Source organism: Phalaenopsis equestris, unplaced genomic scaffold (assembly GCF_001263595.1).
Source record: "Phalaenopsis equestris unplaced genomic scaffold, ASM126359v1 Scaffold000540, whole genome shotgun sequence".
Taxonomy (NCBI): domain Eukaryota; kingdom Viridiplantae; phylum Streptophyta; class Magnoliopsida; order Asparagales; family Orchidaceae; genus Phalaenopsis; species Phalaenopsis equestris.
Window position 1 is genome coordinate 957,552 of NW_018164980.1, and position 9,343 is coordinate 966,894.

At 32.4% G+C, this 9,343-nt stretch overlaps 1 protein-coding gene across 1 annotated transcript in view; it reads right to left on the minus strand.

The window, feature by feature from the left end:
• Positions 1-1,059: 1,059 nt before the first annotated feature.
• The window catches only part of LOC110028946 (ribosome biogenesis protein TSR3 homolog), a 37,929-nt gene continuing 29,645 nt past the window's right edge, over positions 1,060-9,343 (minus strand). The window contains exons 3-10 of the mRNA XM_020731023.1: positions 8,978-9,027; positions 8,836-8,901; positions 7,765-7,805; positions 7,294-7,430; positions 2,768-2,858; positions 2,133-2,204; positions 1,611-1,714; positions 1,060-1,511 (exon numbers count right to left, since the gene is read on the minus strand). Coding sequence (XP_020586682.1) covers positions 1,273-1,511; positions 1,611-1,714; positions 2,133-2,204; positions 2,768-2,858; positions 7,294-7,430; positions 7,765-7,805; positions 8,836-8,901; positions 8,978-9,027 — 800 coding nt within the window. The 3' untranslated portion in view covers positions 1,060-1,272. The remainder of the gene's footprint in view (positions 1,512-1,610; positions 1,715-2,132; positions 2,205-2,767; positions 2,859-7,293; positions 7,431-7,764; positions 7,806-8,835; positions 8,902-8,977; positions 9,028-9,343) is intronic.

Consider the following 9,343-nt stretch of genomic DNA (forward strand, 5'->3'; position numbering starts at 1 on the left):
TAGGAGAACCAAGCGTATAAGAACCATGTGAGTTGTTTAAAAACTCAGTGGAGAACCTTCTGGCAACAATGTAGGTGTTAGCTAGGTGCAATCCGTTATTCTTTTTCATGCAAGTTTTTTGAATTAAATTGAACTTAGAAAGCATCCATTAGCAGTAGTTTTAAAGGTAATTGTAAATGGTTCGTTGCATGTATAATTCAACCTTTTCGAAAGGACTTCAGTGAGAGGAATGTGGGTTGAATTTGTTATATTACCTTTAGTGATGGTGGTGTTTGCAAATACCCATACATATGATGGAGGGCTGGAAAAAAAATACTTGAAATTTATAATTATTAACTTTTTTGTGATTTGTGTAATATAACTTTTTTCGGGTTTAATCACATTGCTTCCAGCCTGAAGCCAGATAAAAATGTGAAATTATTATGCCAATCAAACACAAAGTTAAGCATTTACAAACAATACAACTGAAACATTGCTATTCACAAAACTACCTGTTTTCTCATTTTCTTAAATTCGCTATATATACAAATATATATATAATATATATCTATATATATATATATATATATATATATCCTAACTTAAATTTTTCATTTTTATCAATTTTTTATTGATTTGACTTGCGCAAATGCATGAATTCAGTAGTTCAAAAAAAAGAAAAAAAAGTACTGAATGGTCATCTTACACATGACAATATTTCCGATGCTATTTTATGTAATTAAGCCAACTTACTGATTGTTACATACAAACTTTACTATGAATATTCTGTGCACAATAACGCAAATACATAGAACGCTTGAATTAAAGGTAGCAGTTTTGCATGATAAAATTCCATGCTTCCATGAGTTGGAAAGAAAAGCAAACAAAACCGTTTGAGTAACTTTCTGCTTAAAGTTGCATTCAAGACTTCATTTACAATTATAGTTATAATCATATTTATTAAAATGTTATAAATGCAAGAAAATTGATGTCCAACTTTTTGGAATATATATATATATATATATATAATTTTCATAATTTAAAAAAAAATTATTTTCCCACAATAATTTTACAAACAGCTTTAATCCATCTCAAACAGGCCATAAATAAATATTTAGTCCTACCACTTTGAACCTTGAACAATTACACAAATATTAGCTCTTGTTAGACCAGGTGATCAGCTGAGATTTGTATCAATGTATGAGAACATCTGCAAAAACTTGGCACACTAAAAAAACTAATAAATAAACATCCCATCAATGCAGCAGAGGGAAGTATCTCCCTCCCCATATTTTAATTCACTGCCGACGTAGAATGCATGTTTGGCTCTAAACTAGTTGGAACGGCCCCTTCCGATTCTTCCTCATCTTCTTCTTCCGTTTCATCTCTCTCTTCTTCACAATCTTCAGAATCTTCCAAAATCAAGTGGTTCAAATTCTCTTCCAGGGGTGGAAGCCCATCATCAGCATCTGAATCAGATCCTGTGTTTGTGTTTGTGTTTGTGTTGGTGTTGGTAGACTTATCATTAGCCCCTACAGTTCAATACACGTTATTTATAAATATATTATAAATTAAGATCTCTCTCTTAACCTAACCATGGTTTAACTAGTTATTGAAGTTATTCCCTTCACCTGTAGTTGACTTGTTGGTTTTTGAGTTGTTTAAAAGCCAGGTATTCTGAACTGATATAATCTCGGCGCCATTCTCACATTTGGAATATGCCTTCAGAAGCTCTCTGGAGATTGAATAAACAATGTAAAGCTCAGCCTACGAAAATTTGGGATAGCTTTAGGAATTAGTCTACTATAGATTTGATTGCTTTACATGTAAATATGATAGTATAGGTGTTAGATATGTTGATATATAAGAATTGTGTATTATGTATGTAAATTCCTAGATAATTCTGCACTTTTAAGAAATTACTATCCTGTAGTCATTTTCTTCACGGAGGTCTCACCAAGGATTTAACAGCCATAATATAGTTTCAAAGAACTGAAGCATTCATACAAAGTACAACAGGAGCCAGTCAACAAACATTCACATTATCAGGATACCACAGGATGCAAAGGAATATCCATTTTGTCAGGTGTGAAAGTAAATGGTAAAATTTATATAACCGGACAGAAACTAAATCTATTTTTGAAAGTGCATGCCTGTTGAGAGATAGGAATGAATGCCCCCATTTGAACTTGCCTATAATCAAATTTGCCGTCTCTTCTTCACCACTGACAGAAAATCAAGAATTTTATCAGTTACGAGAAAAGCTAAGGTGCCTAACTTGAGTAAAAATTTCTTGATGGTCTGGCTAAGAGAGATAGAGATAGAGATAGAGAGAGAGAGAAAGAAGCAGCTTTTTAATGGTGACTTGCTTTTTTAGTCTATCTTTCAGTGAAAGGAACACCACAAATTCCATGGGTATTTCAGGCTAAAAAACCAAAACAAACATTTTAATTCATTTCAAACTTCCTTTTAATCAAGGTCATCAAGATGGTTATGAATTTGAATTACAGTACATGAAACCAGAGCACATGTACTGCAGCACGAAATTCTTTATCCAGACATTTTCTTTAGTTGTCATCTGCAATTAAAACATTAAACCATTACTTACTCCAAACAAACGATTTCTAATTAAGTTTTCTAAAACTTCTTAGCAATGACGGTTACTAATACTCCTGAAATTTAAAAAAAAAAAAATCATCCCCTATAGAAATAAATCAGCACACTGTTTTGAGATTAAATAAAGATAAACATTACATATTTGAAAAAAATAAAGGAGCATGGACAGTACCATATTATCAAAGCTGCGGCAAGAGCTTCCACACAGGATAATTCACAGGGGCGGCCATAATTTATCGGGTTTGCCGCGACTAACCATGGCACTGCAACACAGAAAAATAATAATTACTAATTGTGCTATAGAGGGAAAAAAGGCCATTTCTAGCTTCCCCCTAACACTAATATGAGCAACAAACATGGAAATCAAACAATAATAATGAAACTAGCTGTGGAATTCCACAACATAATTTGACTTATATATAAATCAAGCCTGAAAGAAAACAATGAGATCAAACATGATAGAAAGTTAGTATTCAATAGAAGTTTAACCGAACAATTATTTTCTGCATATAATGCCTGTAGAAATGAAGCCACCGCTGTTCCTTAGTATCAAAGTTGGATCGTATAGTTAGACTATTGACATGAAACTTTTTAGATTTTTAAATTATTTTTCATTAGCATTTACAAAAAAGGAAAATTTACATACATAGCACACAATTCTCATGTATTTACATTTCTCACACCTAAAATTTTATATTTAGATGCATAGCACTTTGATGCCTTGAAACTATGCATGAAAAGGTGTATTTCAGTTTAAAAAATTGACAATAGTGCTATTTTTTATGTAATATTAAAGATATGAGTGCTATCTGTGTGAATATGAAAGTTTAGGTGTGAGATATGTAAAATTGTAAATACATTAAAATTGTGTTATGTATGTAAATGTCTAAAAAAATCTAATACGGAGGTTTGTCCAATTGAAACTAATATAACATTTAACCAAATCAATGAACAAAAACTTAATAGGTTGGTTTTCCAACAAACTGCAACCAGTACTAATAAAAAATATAAAAGAATTAAGAGATAAATGTTTTATTATACCTATATTGTTAATGTGTATTTGAATTATAACAAAACAACAAGTAAATACATTATTTTGTTTTGGACAACCCAGGACCTGGTCCAATCAATTTATCCTACACTATGATTGTGTCTATGCCAAAAATAATCATCATTGGTTCATAAACTAGTGAGCTTTGTACAATTCTTAACGTATTTGAATTAGCAAGGTCAACTAACATTACTGCTGGTCTACTCTCTAGAAAGTTATAGCTTCCAGAAGAATAAAATTAGCTAAAATTCATAAGAAACAATGAAGAAACTGCAAAAGGTCAAATTTATGTTTGTATTGACATGAAATACTACGGAATTCACTTTTGTTGAGCATATTGGCAGTGGCATAGTGAAAGACTAGAGTTAGGACATTCAAGCACCGCAAAATCTAGAAAAGTGTATATAGTCCAGATTGTCAAGGAAAAATTTAATTAAAATCCAATATTCTAATGGGGAAAGGCAAAAATGCAGGAAAAGAAAGGAATTGGTAAGAGGGTTTAAAATGATAATAGCTTTATCTTACACATTAACTTTAACTTAATTAAAAAGATGCGAAGATAATATTGCAGACTCCTTATAGGCATCATAAGTAGAGAGGTTTCATACAAAATAATGAAAACTAAATCTGATAATTAGGCCTACTGCCTATTAAAAAGTTCAAAATTTAAGAGAGCAAATTCTGAAGTTCAAAATTTAAGAGAGTACATTCTCCAATCTGTATTCGTCTCAGACCCTGCCTATTAAAAATTTTACAGAAGGCGGAAACTACAAAGGTCTCTAGGCAATGTATGGTTGATTCAAGGTGAAGATCTTTAATAATTAAATGATGAAGGCACAAACTTTCTCAGGATAACCAATTGAGCATTAACTGACTGACACAACTCAAACTATGACAACCATAATAAACAAAAGCTTGAATTTCTCAAAAATCAAATAGAGGTCCAAGTGATACAGAACACAGGAAGTTAAAGAAGAGGGAGAGAGAGAGAGAGAGAGAAGTAAAAAAAAATCCTATAATTATGTAAAATTCATATGTTTGTAGAATCCTTGCAAGCCTCTATTTATAGAGAGGATTTTAATTTTTACACGAGTAATGAAATAAAAACAAAAAAAGTAGCCCAATGATATTTCATAAATGATAAATCTTTTATAAAAGATCCTTGAAATAAAAAAACACTTGGTTAGATCATTATTACAAAATACTAATATGGCAGGTGTTGATATGTCCAGAGATGACCAAGTTCAAATAAGGTGAAAAAGGACATCTCAAGTTTGTGTCCTCTATCATCTTCCACATGGTGTGGAAACTCTTCCCTGTGAAGAGAAGTAGTCGGTGTCCATAGAAGCTAAAATAGCAGAGCATGCAAGTGTACCTCTTTTAAGTACAATAAGTTGTAGATAGTATAGTTTGGCAGTTATAGAGGTGGCTGACAATCATTATGGGAGACTAGTGGGGCTACTATTGACGGAACAATATGTTGAGAATTTGGAGGCTTCGCAGATAAATGTCAACATATATCATGAATCAAATTAATAACATGGAAAGAATCCGATACTAGTATAGTGTAGTGGTCGTAGAAATATGAATTTAATCAGTCAAAATAACGAAGTAATAATATCAAGAACTGAGTAGCATCGTGTATAATAATCTTAGTAAGCGGCAGAGAATTCAGACTTCTCTATTCATTGCGAACTTCGAGATCCATATAAGAGATTGAATTTGTAGAAGAGCAGATAGAAAGTCATAATAATCAAAACATCAATCCCAAACATAGTAGATGATATGAAAATTGTGAGAATATATTCATAAGACTAATGCTATTAAACTTGAATAACATGTGAGGATCAAGGTGATTGATCAACATAATAAGTCAGTCAAGGAGGTTGATGATAATATTCAAAATGAACCTACAAATAATATGATGATCGTCAGCATAAACTCTATGATGTATGATGTCAGCTAGTGATGTAGATGATCTGAATTCAAGATCCCACCACAGATCATATATCTTGAGTATCAAGATTGATATGATGTCATTGTGAATTAAGAAAATGATCGTAGTATGAAAACGAGCTTAATGATATGAACCGTGATTACCAGAAAGATCATCATCCCAATTAAAATAATACAATTTGGGGTAGTATTCAAATTTGGCAAAAGGAGAAATGGTTGGTTCCCTAGTTTTTTGTTGAAAACAACAAGCAGGGGGTAGTTACAAGTTGAAGTAGAGTTGAATATTTAGGTAGCTTTGGTTGAAACAATTGCTTAGTTTCGAAGAACTGTGAGCAGATAGTAGGAATTTTCTTGATTAACAACTTGGATTCAATTGACACGATGCAAAGTAGATATAGAAAGCAATTAGTTGGGATTTGATTATCAACTTAATAAGTATTTCAGTTGGAATTTTCGGGAAATATTGCTCTAAAAGAGTAGGCATGTTTTTACACTGAAGATTAGGAAGGATTTGACAAGTTTTAAAACTGAAAGATGTAGTAAAGGGTTTTAAAATTTTTGTAAGAAATCTTATTCTAAATTAGAGGGGGGTTGCATTTGAACATGAGATATTTTGGAAAGGAAAAAATGGAGAAATCTTATGAAGAAAAAATGTTATAACTTTCCAAGATTGGAGGGAGGATAACCTGGACGGTAGGGGCTTGGGGCAAAAAGTCGATAAAGTGGAGTGTGGGGAGTGCTAGATGGCCATTTTGTGGGGCTGGTTTTGGAAATCAAAAAGTTCGGAGCAGAATTTTATCAAGTAGAAAGAAGAGTTTTCAAAATAGAAAATTTCATTATCAATAAAAAATTAGGAAACTGCAGCAGTTGCGTGGGGACTAAAAGCGCTCATGAACTCAGGTAATCCCTTGTCGTGATAGATGCAAAGCATCATGAAGTTTCAAAGACAAATTATGTTACTCATCCCAGAGATTTCCCTCGGCTTAGTTCATAAGGCCAGCTGTGATTTTTTTATTATGTGGGGTAAGAGATCTCTCATATGCATACGCCTTTATAGTTAATTACATCCTAAAAATAATTATGAAAGAACATATGATCCAAGGACATTACATGTGCTATAAATTTGTAATTGAAAGTTAGATTTGTAGCGAAGGGAACAGATGGAGAGAAGTAATTAAACCCGATCAAAGTGGCAAAATTTCTTGTTCCAATGTCGGTGGTTTGCCAAAAATGGAAGGCCGAAAGCCCCATCATCCAAAGTATATATGATTAGAAACCATAGGCTGTCTCCTTTCAGATATCTTGAACAGAAAGGGGTGACAATATATTCTAAACAATGTATTGCTTAAAAAGTTATCCAAATTCCTCTTAAATAGAAAAGACTCCAGGGCTTACTAGTTCTAGTTACAAATAAATTTGTACATCACAACAAGGAGTTCACGATTAAATTTCAAGTTCGGGCCAAAAAATTTACAAAATAGAAGTAACAAAAATTGGGTAGACAACCTGTGATTCCAAACGTCTTGCAAGACATTAATTCATAACTTAAAAGACACTAAATGATTTATTTGTTCCATTCTACATACAACAAAATATGATGTTAGCGGAATTGACAAGGCAGATTTGAGCCCGAACCTTCTAGATTAAAAATATTAGATGGTAAAAATATTATATGGCATTAAGTGTCTTACAAAGGCGTGGTGCGGGACAATGAAGTTTCACAAAAGGAACATCTTTCAATCTTGCCCACGAACAGTCCACCACAGCCAATCCTTGTCGCTTAATCAACGGATGGTCTTCCTTTGAGACACACTGCGTCCCTACAGGGCTGCAGCAACAGTAAACAACCAAAGAAAGTCAACACGAATTGGTTTACCATGATTATAAGAAAAAATATATAAAAAAATGAAATTATCATATAACTCAAAAAAAAAGTAAAATCCAAATGTCTATTATGTCAGGCAAAAAAAATTTGTTATTAATAACCTTTAAAAACAGATAGAAGTAATGGCATCCATCACAAAGAAAGCTCACACAATAACAAACAGTGAATTAAACAAAAGTTAAAAATAATTTAAATTCCACAAATATTGCTTATGCAAATGCCACAGTAACAGATACAACAGGAAAAGTAAAGACGAAGATTCGAAACTGTTGAATACCTCAATACAATGCCACGAAAAGCATTATTCACCCGCAAATCCTGTAAAATTTTCTAGACATGTGTCAGTTATTGAAGCATATCGTACTTCAAACAATTAGTGGCACTTGCTAATTATAAAATTTGCATGATAAACATATTCACCTACCCTGATATGTGATTTTAGACTTCATGCAAAGTCGACTTATCTATTTTAGGCCCCTCAACCAACTCATAGAAAAAATTCGCTCATATAACATGTCAAATTATCTGCCTTGAGATCAGAATGGAGCTAACTTCTTGATAATAATTAGTCTGGTCGCAGGATTAAGAAACAAAATAAATTGTCTAGACAAGGAAAACAGGGGATTGAAATACATTTCATATGCTTTACATGTTAGACCAAAGACCATACACTTTGCCCAAGTCTTTTTACTTATCATGCTCGTTGAACTCCAAGGTAGCATTAAAATCTAGCTTCAGCTATCTATATATGTATTCTGCAGCAAATTGTTCTAGCCAAATTCATGTGGGGCTATATTACCTCGCACAAATTTAAATCTATATCTTTATGGAATGATTTCCCAGTTTTACTTTCCCTACCATGTACTAAATCTGAATGTAGACCTATAAATGCCATATCAAATTTAAAGGTCTACATTCAGAGATCAACATTCAAAATTTACATTTTTCTTATTAACTTTCATAAATTAATCATTTCAACAGAATTATTGTCATAATTAACTTAGATCTATGACGGAGCTTTATAACTGGAGCAATTCACTTTAAATAAGTACAGATTTTGGTGTGTTTATTTGTTTCTGCATGCAATTCACTTGAACTACATCAGACAGAATTTTAACATGCAAAAATAAATATACACCAAAATTAGTACTTGCTTATAGTGAATTGTTCAAGTTACAAAAGCCCGTAATAGAGCTAAGTTGACCATGCCAATAATTCTATTGAAATGATTAATTTATGAAAGTAAATAAAATAAATGCAAAATCTCAAGGAAAATTCCTAATAACTCTGAAAAAAGACAATCCATGAAAGAAAGCAAATTACACTCTATGAAGGGCCAAATACTATCCTTCAAGAGGCCAAATCTGACAAGCTTGCGCCCAGTACATTTTCGTACGTCACATTGGCCAAAATCCTGAAACATAAAAAACAATCCAGTAGTTAAGTAAAGACATATATGAACAAAAGGTGCTGTTTTGCACAATGCTTACCCACATAGCAAGCTGAATTCTTGGAGCCAGCGTCCCAACATTATTGTCCTCTGAGAAGGGGGCAAAAGGGCATTCAAATTATTACATTTATACGTGAGAACAATCAGAGCCCTATGCTTGTGATAAGATTCTTCAAATGCATAGAAATATGTCTACCATTTAGCACTAGCACCATCACCATCATGTACAACTTATATATAAACGAGAGAGAGAAACACAAACACACACACATCTTGATGAAAATGTGAAGTAGGATTTCGCCAAGATTGGGTTTAAACAAATAGATAACATCATGCCTTAGTACTCTTGCAATATTAACTCAAGACCATTTGGATAATATATATATATATATATATATATATATAT